This window comes from Sycon ciliatum, chromosome 2 (assembly GCF_964019385.1).
Source record: "Sycon ciliatum chromosome 2, ocSycCili1.1, whole genome shotgun sequence".
In the NCBI taxonomy this organism is placed as follows: domain Eukaryota; kingdom Metazoa; phylum Porifera; class Calcarea; order Leucosolenida; family Sycettidae; genus Sycon; species Sycon ciliatum.
The window spans coordinates 32,522,715-32,541,755 of record NC_088644.1 but is presented as its reverse complement, the minus strand read 5'-3'; the positions used below and the strand labels follow the sequence as shown (position 1 = coordinate 32,541,755).

Here is a 19,041-nt window from a genome sequence, read left to right as displayed (position 1 = left end):
CAACTCGAGCACTCTTCCAGGCCTCTGGCTGGACACCCTTACGGAAGCACAGGGCGAATAGAGACGTGAGAGGCGATGCAAGTTCATTGGAGCACTCTTTGAGCACTCGGGCAGGGATGTTGTCCGGACCGGACGCCTTGCCAACGTCGAGCTGGTTCAGGAGGCGTTTCACTGTTTGCAGGCGGAAGTGGATTCGGCTAAGTGGGGTGACCCCGGGTTGGCGAACATGAGGGAGATCCCCCGGGCCCAAGTCATCATCTCCAAGGCTACATTTATTGGCGAAGTAGCGACCAAGGCAGTTCGCTTTGGCAGCATTCATACGGAGTTGGTGACCAGCGTCATCTACCAAGCATGGTATAGACGAGCCATGACTGGCGCCAGCAGCAGATTTGAGCACCGACCACCATTGCTTGTCTTTCAGGCCTCCGCGTGACAGTTTCCGACGAACTCTCAGTTCCCAGGATGTGCGAGCTCGCACATTCGCGAGGATAGCATCTTCTACTGAGCGCATGAAGCAAGCCTTGTGGGCTTCGCTGAAAATATTGTGTCTCCAGGCCTTCCATGCCTTGTCTTTAGTGTTCAATGCTGTGGTGCACTCAGGAGTCCACCATTTGGGGTCTGCTGGGCGGGTAACAAGCTGCTTGGCGGGGATAAATTTCTGCATGCCACTGGAGATGACGTCACTTAGCTTCCTGCAGGACTCTTCAGGGTCGTCAGTCACAATGGTGGACCAGTCAGTAGTGCGATAGAAGGCCCGCAGGCGCCCCCAGTCTGCCTGATTGTAGCGCCAGACAGTCCTGGAGGTAGCTTGCTCAGCATCAGGGGTGAGGTAAAAGTCGGCAAGAACAACCCCATGGTCAGAGCGACCAAGTGGCGCTTTGACAGTGGTGTCGATAGGAACGGGCATGTTGGAGAGGATGAGGTCCAGGGTGTTCAGACCCCTAGTCGGCTGCAAGACATGCTGGTGGAGTTGATGCTCAGCACACAATTCTTCTAAGGCCTCTCCAGCTACAGTTGTTTTGCTGCTGCAGAGCCAAGTCTCGTGATGGACATTAAAATCCCCAGCTAGCACTATGTGAGTGCCGTGAGTGCGGGCCACGTCTAGTGCAGGTCCAAGATACTCAATCAGACAGGTGTCGTTGTCCGCACAGGATCCAGGCCGATACAAGGCACCGATAACAACAGATTGTTGCGTGGAAAGACTCACGGCGAGCCAGAGGACTTCGTGGTCATCAGTGGGAATCTGGTCGAGGTGCACTACTGGGAGGCCGGACTTCACCCATACAGCAATGCCGCCACCAAATGCATCCCGGTCACGTCGGATGGGAGGCGAGTATCCTGGAAATATTGTCTCAGAGGCTACGGTCTGGGCCGAGAACTTCGTTTCTGTGATAACCGCTATGTCGACGTTATCGTTGAGCAGTGCATGCTGCAGCTCTCCCAGCTTGTTGGTGAGGCCAAATGCATTGGTCACCAGCCAGCGGAGCGGCGGAGCTCCACTGATCATTGCGGGGTGCAAGCAGATGCCGTGCTGTCGCTATCAGCGCTGTCAGCACCATCCAGTGTAGGGTCACCTCTCGCAGCGCCGGCAGGGTGTTGTCGATTGGGCTTCGGGCGGTCTCGGTACTCCCATGGCCGGGCGTATAGAGGCCTTGGCCAGAAGTCCGGAGTTGTCACGAGACGTTCGTAGCATACGTAAATGATTTAACCTCTATAGACCCAGGTGTCTCGTTATTTGCTGATGATGCAACCCTACTGTCAGCATCCTCGTCCTCAGCGGCTCTTGTACCTCGAGTGTCGGCTCAGATATCCAGTGTCCTACGCTGGCTGCAAACATGGCGACTTAGACCCAACCTGACTAAAACCGAAATAATGTTCCTTCCCCCAATCTAATCCATGTCACTTTTACACCATCCTGATTTCCCAGAACCCATAAAGGTTGTTTCCAACCATAAACACCTGGGAATAATGCTTGATGATCGTCTCTCTTGGTCTTTCCATATTGATGCTCTTTGCAGCCGTTGAAGCTCTGCCCTAGGTGTTATACGTCCCCATTGTTTCCATCTTCCTTTCAAATGTAAAATTTTGTTTTACAAACTGTACATCCTGCCTCTTTTCATGTACGCTGCTGTTAGCTGGTGTGGCTTGTCCTCGGTTCTCGCTGAGCATCTCGAAATCCACCATAGAAAACTTCTTCGTATCCTGTTTAGTCTACCCCCTCTCTACTCTTCTGCTTCCCTGTATGTCCTTGCAAATGCTTGCCCACTGTCGACCCACCGTCAAAATTAGTTTGCACTTTTGCTCACAAATTTAAACTAGCTCTACATCCTCCTCATCTTAGCATGTATAACTGGTTCCGAATCACAGATGGCTCCCAGACAAGATGCTCTGTTGCCCTCCCCTTGGCTAAAACGTCCTCCCTTGTACCCTCTCCACTCTTTGTTGCTTACTCTGCTTGGCTTGCGCTGCCCGCTACTACGCGCAATGCCAGTACCCTGGACGCATTTAAATCTGCTCACTAGATTCACCATCACCTGTCCCTCCCATGCTTCTCTGTCTTGACCATTACTTTTCTTCTTTATTCACCATGGTTGGTTAACACCCACATCTCCCGTACTGGCTGATTTTATTCTCATGCCATGAGGTGTTGTCTATAATAATAATAATAAACTGGGGATTCCATCAGCTTCTGTCAGCCCCGGACCTGACAGAGGCGGCAGTGCTACCAATGTTGAGGAGACAGGAGACAATACTTCAATACTAGGGGAGTCTGTATTGACCTGACAGAAGCAGCAGTGCTACCAATAATTCTTTGTTGCCATCTTCCACAGGTCCGTCAAATAGTAGTAATGGGTTTTTCATTTGACCCGACGAGATCACACGACGCTTGCAGACAGCAGCACGAACAGTTCACCAGTCACACTCCACGAAAGCAAGTACATGTATAAGCCGCATCCCCGGTGAATTTTGGGGTGAATTTTGAGTGTGCAAAGTGCAGCGTATACTCCGGAAAATACGGCAGCACATACATAAGAAGTCTGACGTCGTGTCGCCACGAATGTCAAACCTATCAAAGATAGTGAATGGTTCGACACACTGTCTCTGATCAGAGCCGATGTGAATGCTTTGTCTGATCGTTGGTGCGGAAATGCCGGTAGCAGCTTTGGCGCGGAGTACAGTGTTGACAGTTGACACCAACCCAATTCTTTGTAACATTAACATAATGACCGTATAGTACATGTATGTACTAGTACAGTAGACAGTGAAACTGCATGAAAAGTCATTCAGCTGAAGGAGCATGAACGAGCACAAGTCATGTACATGTACATGTACGATTATACCGGTCAAGTTACAAGTAGTTGCCCTGCAGAACTTTTGAGTATTTGCGGACAACCCGCACATGTACATGTAGGCATAGGTCCAGCTTTGCGGTAATCAATGGCCTGACACAGTGTTTTGGTGAACAGTCACTTTTCTTGGTTTTACTGGTATCTTACACTTTTTTTGTACTTGGTAGATAGAGTTGATTTGTAAAAAAATGATATTAGCGAAAATTTCGGGCCAATTTCTCGTAATGGCCTATTTAGAGCAAAATAAGTGGCGGTCGTCTTTGCAAACTCAAAGATCGAAACTTCTCCATGAAATGCGCTCCATCCTGCGGAAGGAAGGCGACTTCCTCTGGCAAAAGCGGGCAAAGGACGCCGATGCACTTAGGCCTGACCCGAGGTCTTACCGTTCCAGGCAATTAACAACCTACGCAAACTGAGAGCGGGCCGGTGACAATACACCACCCATCCAACTGGCTGATGCTGATGGAAGGATCATCCCAGACATTGGTTGGAACCTCCAGAAATTTGGTGAATATTATTCATCAATTTTCTAAGATTCCAGCATGCCGTGCAAACCGGTTCATCAGCCGGCGACTGGTGTCAGGGATGATGAGCCTTTCTCAACAGAAGACGTTCGTGCAGCGATACAGAAGCAAAACGTAGGCGGAGCAGTCGGTCAGGATGGAACTAGCAGTGAGGTGCTGCGTGCAGGTTCTGACATTCTAGCTGGTTGGCTGTCCTCATTTTTCAATGTCATTCACCAATTACAGCACTGCCCAGCAGACCTGACTACTGGAATTGTTGTGCCAATATACAAAAATGGCAAACCGAAAGGAGCCCCGAAGAGTTACAGACCAGTAATGCTATTGTCAGTGGTTCGGAAAGTCCTTACAACCATAATCACAAAGAGAATTAGCACCAATATTCAGCAGTTTGTGGATGAGTCACAAGCCGGTTTCAGACCAGGTCGCTCAACAGCTGATGGGGTGTTCTGTGTGTGGTCTCTGTGTAAGAGAGCTTTGTTCGGAAATTGGAACTATTCGGCAGCATTACTCGATTTCAGCGGTGCATTCGACACAGTGAACCGTGGCAAGGCGCTCGATCGAATGGCCGATTCGGGTGCACCCACCTCAATGATGAACATAATTGCTAGTCTCCGATACGACAGCTAGGGTGAAGATTGCTGGGCAGCTCAGTGCTCCCTTCTCGACCAATATCGGCGTGGTTCAGGGAGACCCGATGTCTCCGGCCATATTCATTGTCTACGCAGAAGGTGCGATGAGGCAGGTGAGAGCAGCCTGCACCTCCCCTTCATGCCTGCATACTCATTTCTCACAGTATGCAGATGACACCACAATACATGACACTGATCGTGATGCTGTGGGGGCCGCTGCAGCGAAATGTGAGCCAATTTTCGCCCAGGATGACCTGAGATTAAATCTAACAAAAACTCAATTTGTAACTCCTTCCAAGGATGATGACGCATGGAGAAAGACGAAACTACTTGGAAGTCTCTTGGGATCTGGAAGTGACATCGAGAACCGTATCAATGCCGCTAACCGAGCGTTTGGCACTATAGCCTGGAAGAGACACACTTTATTATCTAGAATGCTTATGTTTACCACTCTTATCCTTCCGGTTCTACTATACAACTGTGGCCTGTGGACCTTGACAGCAGCACTCGGCAACAGGCTCAACACATGGCATCGCAGCAAACTACGATCCATTCTCGGCGTAGTGTATCCCCAAAAAATATCGAATAAAAACTTATACAAGCTGTCCAACCAATTGCCTATCACCCAAACATGCAGGGAACGGCGCTTGTTATGGTTCGGCCATGTAATCAGAGAAGGCAGTGACTCTTCATCCTACAAAGCTCTAAGACTTTCAATCGACACCAAAGACATCAAGAAGCCCAGGGGACGCCCCGTCACCAGATGGATCGACAACATCAAGAATGACTTAGAGACAATAAACGTTTCCATTGCCGAAGCGGAAGCTACTGGTATTTCCCAAGACAGGGAAGCTTGGCTCGGCATTGTGAATCAATGTACTAACTTACTTATCATGCTAAAAAAATATCTGCGCTTACTTGAATATCCTTTTCGTAAATAACATTCTGTACTTAATATTATATTCCTCATGCCTAGGCTCATGGTGGAATCGAGGTAGTTTTTCCTGCAATAACAGAATGAAGAAGGTGTGTATGTCATGTGTTTCTCGTTTTCTCTATGTTTTCTCTAACTCTTTTGCCGACAGATGCGTTAGCATGCGAGCTGTTATTATTATTATTATTATTAAGTGGTAATTTCAGCAAAAACTCCCAAAAAATTAATATCCAATTTTGGGATGCTCATTTACTCCGCAAACCATTTCCAACGAACATCGGCGTCGTCCAGGGTGACCCAATGTCACCAATAATGTTTATAACTTACGCCGAAGGTTCCATGCGTAGGATCCGAGAGCAAGCTCTACCCGCGTCAGACCTACCAGCAACTTTCACACAATACGCAGACGACACCACTGCCCATCAGAACGAGCGATCATCTGTGGAAGAAACCGTCCGTGTGTGTGAACCCGTTTTCTCGGATGACAATCTGAAGCTGAACGTGGCAAAAACTCAATATTTCACTGTGACCAAGGAAGATGATTCCTGGAAATCGGTGAAGCTGCTGGGGAGTATGCTAGGCACAGCAGAAGACATAGCAGCCAGAGTGTCTGCTGCAAATCGGGCATTTGCAAGCATTCCATGGAAACGCCACAACCTGAATTCCAGGCTGTGTATGTTTTCCTGCCTGATATTGCCTGTCTTGCTGTATAATTGTGCGCTTTGGACCTTATCGCAAACATTAACCGACGTCGTCAATGTATGGCACCGGAAAAAACTACGTACCATCATTGGTATCACGTACCCACAACGAATCTCGAACACAGCGCTGTATGCCAGAACCGAGCAGACCCCACTATCTCAAGTCTGCAGGCAACGGAGACTGCTGTGGTTCGGCCATGTAGTGAGGGAAGGCGAAGAATCGTCCTCGTTCCAAGCCCTCCTAATGTCAATCAACACAACAGACATACGACGACCCCGAGGACGACCACGTCTGAGATGGATCGACGTTGTCAAGAAAGACTTACAATGCATTAATCTGTCGCTTCTGGATGCTGTGCAATCTGCTTCTGATAGAGCTGCTTGGCTCGAAATTGTTAACAGATGCGTTGCCCTCATGCAATGAGTGAAATGCGAACTGTCATTATTATTATTATTATTATTTACTCCATATTGACGGTGATCAGCTACTTTTTTTGGCCATTTCATCTCGACCCGGGTGCTCGAATGAGACACAGGGTACCAAAACAGAAACACCCTCGTATCAATGTATCAAAGCTTACACTCGTCGCTACTTCTTCCCCTTAACCTCCTGAACAAAGTTTGTTCTGCGACACGGACCACCCCCTCATCTGCTTCGTCAATTGACTATATCCTCACAAATCTGGCTGCAGTCAGAGACGGAGTAGTGTCTCCCTGCGAGTTCTCCGATCATGATCTGGTTTATGCAGCATTGGATGTAAAGTCCAATACACAACTGCCTGCTTACGATGTTACCTGGAAGACCCGCGACTATAGGAACATCAACTTCCCAGAGTTAATAGGTCTGCTTGAGCATGCAAACTTGTCTTCGTTCTCGTCTACAAACGTCGATCAAATGCTTGACGAATGGCTGGGTAAATTCAACACTGTTCTAGATGTGGTAGCGCCGTACAACCAGCCTGGTAGACACACAAGACCGCGCAAAAGAACTGCCCGTTCATGACCCCAGAGCTCTTGGCACTCATCCGCCAGAGGAAATCAGCTTTTCGTCGATATCGCGCCAGTGGCTGCATTGACACTACATTACAGCGATGTTTTACCTCTCTGAGAACTCGGTGCAACAATCTCTACCGTCGCCTTATAAATTCCCATTTCCAGAACGTGTGCCTAAAATATAAACAGAACCCAAAGCTGTTGTGGTCCACTATCAACCACATAACTAATCGATGTCGTTCCCACATCCCTCCTGCGGTTGCAGCTGACGAGTTGAACACCTTCTTCCATAAGATAGTGACTGATCCAAACCCCAGGTACGACATCCCAGATGGACCCCCGCCTCAATCTGCATTTGGTATGTTTAAGCAAGTCACTGTAACAGACGTCAGGGCAAGACTTGCCTCCCTCGACAGCAGCAAAGCACCAGGACCCGATTGTCTTCTTCCCAGTATCCTGAAGGCCACATCCAATGTTATTGCACCTTCTATATCAGCCATCTTCAATACTTCTCTTCAATCTTCGACTTTCCCTCATCTTTTTTAAATCGCTAATATCACCCCCATTCTTAAATCCCAGCAGGGTGATCACACCTCTCCGTCCAACTATCGCCCAGTGTCGCTTACGAGCATTCTCAGCAAAATTCTTGAACGTCTTGCCCTTGACCAACTGCTGCGGGACTTCGACCTGTATAATTGTCTACACGATCATCAATTTGGCTTCCGGCCCCAGCGATCAACAGTGCAGGTCATGACCTTGGCTGTAAATGACTGGACGTTGGCTAGAGATGTGGGTCATACAACCGGTGTAGCATTTATTGACTTAAGCAAGGCCTTTGATCGAGTTGTGCACCAGGAACTTATCTTTACTTTGCACAGCTTAGGCATTCATAGTTCTGCCCTGAAATGGTTCGCTTCCTACCTGAACAGCCGGTACCAGCGTGTATGTATAGCCTCTGGAACATCATCTCTTCTCCCTGTAACCCGAGGGGTTCCGCAGGGAACAATCTTGGGTCCCACCCTTTATGTGCGACTCTTACCTGACCTGGCTGCAGGGAGCGGTGCAAAGCTCCTCATGTTTGCCGATGACAAGACTTTGTACGCTTCCTCACGAGATCCAATAGTATGCGCCGATGTCGTGTCCTCGGCTCTCACTAAGCTACACAATGAACTAAGATCACTGGGCATGAGCGTTAATGTTGACAAAACCGTGGTCATGAGGATCTTGCCGAAGAATGCTCCTGACGTACAAAGACCCGTTCTTGTTGAGCTGGGCGGCACTACCTTAAGGGAAGTGAGTGTAATTCGCTGCCTTGGTATCCTTATCGATAACAAGCTCTCATTTGTTCCACACGTAGATCATCTCACCAGCAAGGTGTCACGCAAGATAGGCGCGTTGCGACGCACCTTCCGCCAAATGGCAGCATTTGCCCGTCGCCAGTACCTGCTTAGTGTGATTCATCCCGACTTTGAGTATTGTTTCCCTGTTTACGCATCCCACCTATCAGCACAGTCCAGGGAGAGATTGTTTACCTTGTTCCGTAGAGCTGTACGAGTTACCTGCGGTGCTTCATATTATGATGCTGTACCACCCCTTCTTGCTTCTCTTCAAATAAAACACCTTGAATATCGATACATTTATCAATTTCTTACGTTTACGTTTATTTGTCATATTGTTCAGCCTGCATCATGCTTACGCAGTCTTTTCCCTTTGCCCACCTCTAAGCGGTCAACTCGTGGGACTACAACAAACAATTTGTCAATTTGCTTGTATAAATCCATGGTAGGGTACAATTCCTTTTCCTCCAGAGCATCCCTTATGTGGAATGCCCTCCCTGCTCACTTGAAAGGAAGTGAGGACATTAGATCATTTTCTACAGAACTTTTGCACGCTCTAAATGACGACAAATTGACTATATCCCTATACCCCCTCCTTTTTGAAAATGTATTTCACCAATAAAATAAGGCTTGGATTTTTTAAACATGAATATCGACGGATTTGCCTCTTCTGTTCATGCATTGCCCTGCTCTAGTAATGGTTCATGAATCCGCCCAGTCCACATTCCTTCTCCGTTTTTCTTTCCTTTCAGTTGCATCTTCCTCTCTGCTATGTTTTATTTTCTCTTTTCGTTCGTCCCTCTTGATATTTGTACTTTGTACTGTTGAGGCAACGAACTGAAATAATAAAACCAAACCAAACCAAACCAACCCTGAAATTGTACCTAAACTTGTTCCGATTTCGTTTAGTTTTCACATAATTATACCATCTGTGACATATTCCACCAGCATTGAGTTAGTGCTTACCCTCACACTTCCATTCACACCTTATCCCCACACGTATATCATCTACACTTGCATTGTGTTAGTTATCACCTATGCTCTCCCCCCTATATAAGTACCATGCTATCTACTCCCTTTATACCTAGGGTTCCCTGTAAAAAGGCGCTGACGCCTGTTGGGAATTCCCTAGTAAAAGAAGAATAAATAATAATAAAATAATAATACTCCCATTGGGTATCTATTCCTTGACTCATCAAGTTGTTACATGGTGTCAGAAGTCGGATGCTGCAGATTCTGCAGATTCAAGGACCATGGACCAGCTCAAGTCGCCAGAACAGCTCCTGATAAACTGTCCCAATAAGGCGGACGCGTGGAGGCGGTTCAAACAGGCGTTTGAATTTTATTCAATTGCCTCTGGACTCAAGGACAAGGATGGCGCCATCCAAGCCGCGGTATTTCTCCATGTCATAGGAGAAGATAGCCAGAAAGTGTACCAAACATTGCAGTTTGACACAGAGGAGGACAAGAAGGACATTGACAAGCTGAAGGAGAAATTCGAAGAGTTCTGCATCCCGAAAGCAAATGCAACAATGGAACGATACTTATTGCTCACCCGGAAACAGGAAGAAAATGAAGACATTGACTCGTATACCATGGAGCTCCGTAGAATGGCGGAGATGTGCGAGTTTCCAGCCACGAAGGACAGCATCTTACGGGATGCGCGCCTTCAAAGTCACCAGCAGTCACAGCAATAGAGCAGACAGCAGTACAAGAGCAAGCCGTTCAGACGCGGTCGTTTGGAACGATCCTAGTCGGTGAACTATCAGCAGACAGATGGAAGGAGACCATTATCCTGGATCAACAACCAACGTTGTTCAAGCTGGACACCGGTGCAATGGCATCCGTACTGCCATTGTCTGTCTTCAGGAGCATACGGCCGGACCAGCAGCTTGACACAACTACTACCATACTCTCTGGCTTTGATCACAGCACGGTTCGACCAGAGGGAACGGCTACTATCAAGACAACTTACCAAGACAAAAGCAATGGATCCAGAGTTGGCGCTGCTGAACTTCGCAAACCCTAGAGGACGGCGTCCTGGTCTATGATATGGGCGAGCTCACAGACACCACAGAGGAGAGACTCGACCAGCTAATTGCAGAGACAAAGAAAGACAGTGAGCTGCAACTACTGAAGAAGGTCGTCGAGGATGGTTGGCCGGAAACGTTCAAGGCTACACCGCCCTGTGTCAGACGATTCTGGAGCATGAGGGACAGAATCTCATATTTGGATGGCATCCTCTTTGTGGGCGAACGGTTTATTGTGCCAGCCAGCATGCAACAATATGTTCTACGGATTCTCCACGAATCACACCAAGGCGTGGAGAAGTGCAAATACCGTGCATCGGAATGTGTTTACTGGCCTGGAATCCAGCAAGATATTGAAGACATGGTCAAGCGATGCCCAGTGTGTCAGCGATTCCAACCAAGCAACTGCCGTGAACCAATGCTACCACATGAGATACCAAAACTACCTTGGACCAAGCTTGGGAGTGACATACTGGAGTTCAATGGACGCTACTACCTGGTCGTAGCTGACTACACTTCAAAGTACCCAGAAGTCAACTGTCTAGGCACGACCAAAACCTCGGCAGCTGTCATTACCAAGCTGAAGAACATCTTCTCTCGCCACGGCATACCGGAAGTCATGATAGCAGACAACATGCCATACGCGAGCAAAGAGATGAAGGAATTTGCAAAAGAGTGGCAATTCAAAATAGTCACAAGCTCACCGACATACAGCCAAAGCAATGGAAAAAGTGAAAATGTGGTGAAAATAGTGAAACGAATTCTGAAAAAAGCGCTGGAAGACCACTCAATGGATCCAGAGTTCGCGCTGCTGAACTATCGGAACACCAGAATCTCCGGCACGGAATACAGCCCAGCACAGGTGCTCATGGGACGCAGGCTGCGGGACCGACTGCCAATGCCAGCGAAAAAGCTGGAACCCAAGACGGTGGACCCTGCGGCAGGTCTTCAAAAGCAACAAGCTCGCCAGGAGTACTACTATAACCGAACCGCAAAAGAACGACCAGAATTCAGGCCAGGTGACGATGTGCTGGTTCGTGAACGAGGGAAATGGACACCTAGCAGTATTAGAGAACAACACGAAGCGCCAAGATCATACATACTGACAGATGGAAGAAGGCGCACATCCCGTCATCTACGCACCAACTACGAACCTAAAAATGATGACAAGCAGGAGTCGGCAGCGCGCATGCCGGATACGAGTGATGACAACGTTCCCTCTGGCCCGGGGAGTGTGGGTGACGGTATGACCCCTCCGGAAGCAACAGATGACGCGGATAGATTGGACAGTCCGGCAGAGCCTCGCTATTCGCAGCGCAATAGAAAAGAAAAGAAGGCAGATGACTATGTTTACTACTAGTACAACATGATTGAGAATCTAGACACGCATGCGCAGCTTGACCTCCATGCATCAGCCTATTGGACTTCTAATATTCCCTACATAGTTCATCTTTTACTAGACCTTGCCTGTATGCCTACTCTTAACAAGGTACACTCCTAATCATTAGGGAAAGGAGAGATGTGACATATTCCACCAGCATTGAGTTAGTGCTTACCCTCACACTTCCATTCACACCTTATCCCCACACTTACATCATCTACACTTGCATTGTGTTAGTTATCACCTATGCTCTCCCCCCTATATATACCATGCTATCTACTCCCATTGGGTATCTATTCCTTGACTCATCAAGTTGTTACACCATCAACATACGGCCCGCTAACGGTATGCCAAATTTCAGCGCTGCCCGGTAAACGCTTTTTGAAATACTCGCGACCCACTTTTTGCTGGGTCCTTGATTCGAGGATATGGGTCTCCTGTACGGTGCTGCTAAAGACCTGCTGAATCTGCGGCTCCACTGACCATCTTGCTCTCTGTGCGCAACTTTGAACTGTTGAGTGGGAGAGCTTGTATAGCCACGCACAAATACGTCTTGGTAAACTCAAATATGGAGTGGTTCCGGTTCACGGAACGACATTGCACTTGTTACTTGAAAGGATTAGGTGACTTGAAAAGGAGTGTCACCAGAAAACCTTATTTGAGACAAGGTCTAGTTAGTTGAGACAAGTAGAGACAAGGGAAGCATGCAAAAGGGAAAAGGCAGCAAAAAAAGGAGCGACAGGCTCGCTGCGCATGCTGCGGGCTGAGAGCCGCAAAACGGTGCACGCGATGCGTGCAGCAAGACATCAGCATGACGTCAACATGATGTAACACATAAACAAATAAAGACATAATAATGAGCGTAACGCGGATTCGTGATGCATATTCACGACACTCCCCGGGCATTGGCCAGAGAACAGAATTAACCATAATTAATAACAAGGAGAAATTTCACACAAAACATGTGGAAAGATAACTGAAGAGCATAAAGAATGCGAGAGCAATGAGAGCGAGAGGGAGAGAGAGAGAGAGAGTTAAACACGGCCATCGGCGATCAAATCCTGCAAGTTGGACTGAAACTTGCTGGCAGCGGCTCGTGTCGGTCTTCGTACGACCGCAAAGGGAGTGCTAGTCTTCTGAGCTGGGGTAGCTGAGGATTCCGAGGTACTGCTGGTCTCCTGAGCTGGGGTACCTGGGGATTCCGAGGTACTGCTGGTCTCAAGCGGACACAGTAAGCTTACTGGCCGCTTGATGGTACGTTTGTCCGAAGTGAGGACGGTGGCAGAGCGGATGTTGCCATCACTGCTGGTGTGGACTTCTTGGATTCGCCCAAGGCGCCAGTGGCCGCGAGGTAATTCCTCCTTGATGAGGACAACGTCAGCAGGCTTCGGAAACGTTGAGGATCGAGTCCTTGACTGCTTGAACGATGACGTGTGGGCTTCTCGCAGACTGAGGAGGTACTCGTTCCTCCAGGCGAGCCAGAACTGATCAAGATGTCGTTGGCCCTTCTTCCAAAGGTCCAACAGGCTGTCTGCAGAGGAATTGATAGGCTGGTAATCCGGGTCGGTCGGGTCGTTGCTGACCGTGAAGAACCCCTGTGTGGCAGACAGGCTGATAAAATGACCAGGCGTCAGGACTGTGCACTGTTCTTCGTCGACATAGACTAGCGGCCGAGAATTGACGACAGACTCAACTTCTGGCAGGAGAGTGGCGAGTTGGCTGGATGTGAGGAGGCGTCTCCCAATGGTCTTGCGCATAGAACGCTTGACAATACCCACAAGCCTTTCATACATTCCACCCATCCACGGAGAGTTGGCAACGATGAAGTGCCACTGGATTTGATGGCGGCTAATGTAGGACGTAACACTGGTGTCCACCACAATGTTGCTCCAGGCAATGTCAAGAGCGGACTTGGCCAGCTTAAATTGGGGAGCGTTGTCAGACACAACTAGCTCTGGCGTGCCACGGCGGGCGACGAAACGTCTCAATGCGAGCAGAAACTCGACAGCTGTCATGTCGTGGACTGGCTCCAAATGAACAGCTCTGGTCACCATGCACGTGATCAGGCAGACCCATGCCTTAGCGGTTTCTGACTGTGTACGGACGAGGACTGGGCCAAAGTAGTCCAGGCCGATGTGTGAGAATGGTCGCGCTTGGGTCACTCTGGTAGAAGGTAGCGGACTCATCTGAGGTGTCTTGTATGGCGCGCCTTCGTAGCGAATGCACGTCTGACAGCGGCGCACGAGGGCCTTTACAGCTGATCTGCCTTTCGGGATCCAAAACTGATATCGGACACGGGATAGTGTGTGCGCTACGCCGCCATGCATGACCTTGAGGTGGCAATCACGTATGATCAGGTTGGCAATGGCGTGTTCCTTGGAGATCAGGACGGGAAACCTCGATTTGGAGCAGAGGTCAGCATTCTCCAGTCTTCCACGGCATCTCAGTACTCCGTTGTCGAGCACTAAGTTGAGCTTAGTTGCCAGCGGATGTTGCTTCCCACTGGACAGAGCGGTGATAACATCTGCATAGTGTGCAGACTGGCTGTGGCTGATCCAGACTTGCTCTGCTGCTTCGATTTCTCTAGGCGTGAGAGGTCCAGATGGAGTTGGTTTCTTCCGCAGCCTACAGAGGAAACGAAAGCAAAGTGCAGACACACGCACTAAAGAGTCGAACGACGAGAAGTCGTTCACAACAATGCCATATGGGAATGCATCAGATTTTTTATTTGTCTGTGAACCCTGACCAAATGGCTGACCCCCCGACCCCTTTGAGGTGACTTCCAGAGGACCCTCCGCCGGCGCAACAGTGACGGTTGCTGCAGTGGTGCCTTCAATCGGCAGGCTGGGGCCGTTCCACCAGGTGTCGCATTTTAACAAGGCTGAGGCGCTCAATCCACGGGATGGCAGGTCGGCTGGATTCAGCTTTGTCGGGACGTAGTGGTGGAGAACGTCTGGAACGGCTGCGATGGCGTTGACGCGGTTCTGCTCAAAGACGGGGAGCTTCGTGGACTTGAGCCAATGGAGTACAGTCGTTGAGTCGGTGTACAGATGAGTGGCTTGGAACTGGATGTCCAGTTGCTTGCGTAGATACACGATAAGGCGAGATCCTAGGCTTGCCGCCATCAACTCTAACCGTGGGATCGTTTGACCCTTGACGGGAGACACCTTCGTCTTGCTGAAGATGATGTGCCGCTGATTCTTGTCACCGACAGTGCTTTCCAAGTACGCAACGGCAGCATAGGCGATCGCTGACGCATCGCAGAAGACATGCAACTGATACGACGGACTCTTACATGTGGGTACACCGACGTAGCGCAAGATCGGATAGCTGCTAGACTCGTCAAGGTCGGCGGCTATTGGGTGCCAGCGACTGAGGACGTCGGAGGGCAGTGGGTCATCCCATGACACAGCAAGCTTCCAGATATCTTGCATAAGAACCTTCGCTCTGATGGACACGGGGGCGAACAAGCCAAGCGGGTCGAAGAAGCGAGACAGTGCCTGTAGAACCTGGCGTTTCGTAGTGACAACAAGGTTAGCTGCATTAGGCGACTGTACGGACAAGACGTCCTCTCTGGGGTCCCAATGGAGACCAAGGCATTTCTCGCGAGTGCTTCTTGAGCGATCGTGTTCTGGGATCTTGTCCAAAACTTCGGAAGAGTTCGATGCCCACTCTCTAAGGTTCATGCTGATTGCGGAGAACGTCGCCTTTGCTGATTGATAGTGAGCGACAGCATCGTTGATGGTGTCCTTGCCCAGGATGATGTTGTCTACGTACGTGTTTCGGAGAATGTCGTCTGTCTCCGGTGAACAGGTCTGCGTGAGGTGGTACTTGATCGTTGCAGACAGCAAGAAAGGGCTGGAAACAACACCGAAAGGGACTCTACAGAAACGCAGAGTTTGGAGATTACTGTAGTTGACTGGTTGGTTGGGGTCATCCAACCACAAGAAACGAGTGACATCACGATCGGCTACGTTCAAATTCATCTGTAAGAACGCCTTCTCGATGTCACTACAGACGGCAATAGGGTGCATGCGGAAACGCAGGAGAATGCCGCAGAGATCAGGGATCATGCACGGCCCAGGATACAGACAATCATTGAGACTGGGCGAGGTCTTCGATACACGAGCGGATGCGTCGTACACGACACGGATCTTAGTGGTGCTGCTGGACAGCTTGAAAACACAGTGATGTGGCAAGTAGTGGATTGGATGCGAGTTGTCTCTCTGGCTGGGACAAGCAACGCGTTCGATGATACCAAGTGATAGTTGCTCTTCAAGTACCTTGCTGTACTTGACGAAGGTATCAGGCTCGTGACGGAGACGTTTAATGAGTGACTTCAAACGTCCGAAAGCAAGTGGAAAGTTGTTTTCCAAAGGCGGATGTTGTTGTCGCCAAGGCCACCCGACGGTGTACCGTCCGTCCTCAAACACGACCGATTGGAGAAAGTCGTCATACGCATGATCGTTGCTGGGGCGTGTCGCACTGAGAGAGTCGAAATCTTCAACAGCCCAGAAGCGCTCAAGGTCAAACGAGGGATCTTCACGTCGATGACTTGCTACGGCTAAGGTGGTGTTGGTCTCGATTACCGAACAGGCGTGCTCAGTTGCTACTGTTCCGGCGCAAACGAAACCAAGTGACGAGTCCAAAAGCTGCAGGCCATCGGGAAAGGAGATGCGGTCTGTGCCCAGGATCTTGTAGTAGTAATCAAGACCAATGAGGATGTCGATACACAGGCGATCGTTGGATGACGTGAGCGGCTCCGCAAGAGGAAGGGTGTTGAGGCTCGGGTGCCTGTTGGTGTCCAAGGGGACGCGCCATATCGGTGAAGTGATTTGGGGAATCACATTGGCGGACAGCGGAAGGATTGAGCCATTCTTCAGTTTGAGATTGACTTCGACGCGTGGGTACTGAGACGTGTTCCTCGATGCACTACCGAAAGTAGAGAGGGCAATGTGATCTTGACCTAGAACACTGAGGTTGGCTTTCGCCTGGAGCGCCTGCGTGACGTACGACCGGCAAGAGCCACTATCGAACAGTATACGTGCAGACAGCGTCGTCGGGGTACCGGAAGAGTTGGACACTACATCTGCAACTGCGGTTTGCATGATGACGGACTGGTTGTCGCCTGCGACTGTGGTAATGGCAGGACGTGGCTGGAAAGGTGCCGCGTTGGCACACATTGCGGAGCTTGGGTGTGCACCGAATTTCACGGGACACAGACTGGAGTGGTGGTCAGGCTTACGACAATAGAAGCAAGGCTTCTGCAGACTACATGACGAAACACTGTGGCCTGGCCGTAGGCACCGTTGGCACTTGTCGCCGAGGCGTGGTTTCCTTGTTTCAAGAGTGCTATACTTGGAACACATGTCAGAGTAGTGGCTTTCCCTGCAGAAAGCGCAGACTTTCTTTCTTGGCTGTGACTGGCGACTCGACTCGCCAACAAGAAGTACGGACGACTTATGTACGGAAGACGGCTGTTCATGTTTGCTGCTGGCGGCATGACTGGACTGGCGCTCGGCTGTCTCCTGCGCTACTATATACGCACACAGTTTGACTCTCAACTCGGCGACAGACCACGGATCAATGCCTTTCTGCAACTCAAGTTGCGCAAGCACGTGACGCGGAAGCTTGCTGGTCATCAGTGAAATGAAGATTGGTTGGTCAGTGTCTTCTTCAAGAGCGTTGAGACTGCGTAGGTGTAGTTCTACCGTATCGTACAGCTTACGGAGCGAGGACGGCTTGTTGGTTGCCGGTGGAGTTTCCATCAGGGCGACATGGTGAGCATTAACCTGCACCTGCGTGTTGCCATAACGCTCGTCGAGCAGGCCAAGAGCAACAGCATAATTAGCATCTGACAGAGACAAACCAGAAATGGTGTCGAGTGCATTGTGTGTCACATGCTCCTTTAGGTAGGAAAGCTTCTGTACATCGCTTAATCCAGTGTGTTTGTGTACAGATGCCATGAACATGTCGTGGAAAGACTTCCATTGCAGAATGTCACCGTTGAATTTAGGTAAACCTAACTTTGGTAAATTGACAGTGGACTTGTGAGATGCTTGAGTGGTGAGTGATTCACTATGCTGTTGTAGCAGAGATTGAGTTTGTTCCTGTGTTTGACGATGAATGGTGAGTAACTCTTTCATCTGGCTTTGCATTAGCTTGACAACTGAGTCGTCGTCCGATTTGTTAGTACTCGACTCTGGAGAGGTCTGACAATCTGCTGCTGATTTCAGTTGAGAAATTCGGAATTTGAGCTTTTTGATCACGCTCATAGTTTCAAACTGGAAGTCCAGATTATCGTCTGCTTCCTGTTTACAAGCAGCTTCGTCAGAGCTCTCCAGGGCGGAGGAATCAACACAATTTGACAAAAGCTCACAGACCTCATCAAATGCTACGACATCGGACTCTAAAGATGCACATGTTTCACTTAGCTTTTCTGCTGTTGCAGATGAGGGAGCTCCAGACAATAATGCATTGCCGTCATCGAGGCATTGCTGGATGCTCTTCCGCAGCCGAAGTATCTTGCCGCGATACCGCTTAGTTGACGCCGGATTAGGAGCATCGGCACTCGAAGCCTTTTTTGGTGGCATTCCCGGGTTTCGGCACCAAGTTTGTGCGCAACTTTGAACTGTTGAGTGGGAGAGCTTGTATAGCCACGCACAAATACGTCTTGGTAAACTCAAATATGGAGTGGTTCCGGTTCACGGAACGACATTGCACTTGTTACTTGAAAGGATTAGGTGACTTGAAAAGGAGTGTCACCAGAAAACCTTATTTGAGACAAGGTCTAGTTAGTTGAGACAAGTAGAGACAAGTGAAGCATGCAAAAGGGAAAAGGCAGCAAAAAAAGGAGCGACAGGCTCGCTGCGCATGCTGCGGGCTGAGAGCCGCAAAACGGTGCACGCGATGCGTGCAGCAAGACATCAGCATGACGTCAACATGATGTAACACATAAACAAATAAAGACATAATAATGAGCGTAACGCGGATTCGTGATGCATATTCACGACACTCTCAAAAATGAAGTAGTAAGTTACTACTCCCTGCCCTCAACTGCCACACCAAGCGTAGACGATGGTAGACCCGTGTGCTTGAATCGGAGACGATCTGACTACTTGTAGTTCGCTGTTTCTGATTGGAGCACTCAATTTTCGAATAA

General features: G+C 49.3%; 2 protein-coding genes across 2 annotated transcripts; one reads left to right on the top strand and one right to left on the bottom strand.

Annotated features, from left to right (window-relative positions):
- The first annotated feature begins 10,520 nt into the window (after positions 1 to 10,520).
- On the top strand, positions 10,521 to 11,858 carry LOC135810504 (uncharacterized protein K02A2.6-like). The gene has a single exon (XM_065323995.1). It carries the CDS (start codon positions 10,521 to 10,523, stop codon positions 11,856 to 11,858), a length of 1,338 nt encoding a protein of 445 aa, XP_065180067.1.
- Positions 11,859 to 12,913: 1,055 nt separating this feature from the next.
- Positions 12,914 to 18,472, bottom strand: LOC135810503 (uncharacterized). The gene has a single exon (XM_065323993.1). It carries the CDS (start codon positions 18,470 to 18,472, stop codon positions 12,914 to 12,916), a length of 5,559 nt encoding a protein of 1,852 aa, XP_065180065.1.
- Positions 18,473 to 19,041: the final 569 nt, after the last annotated feature.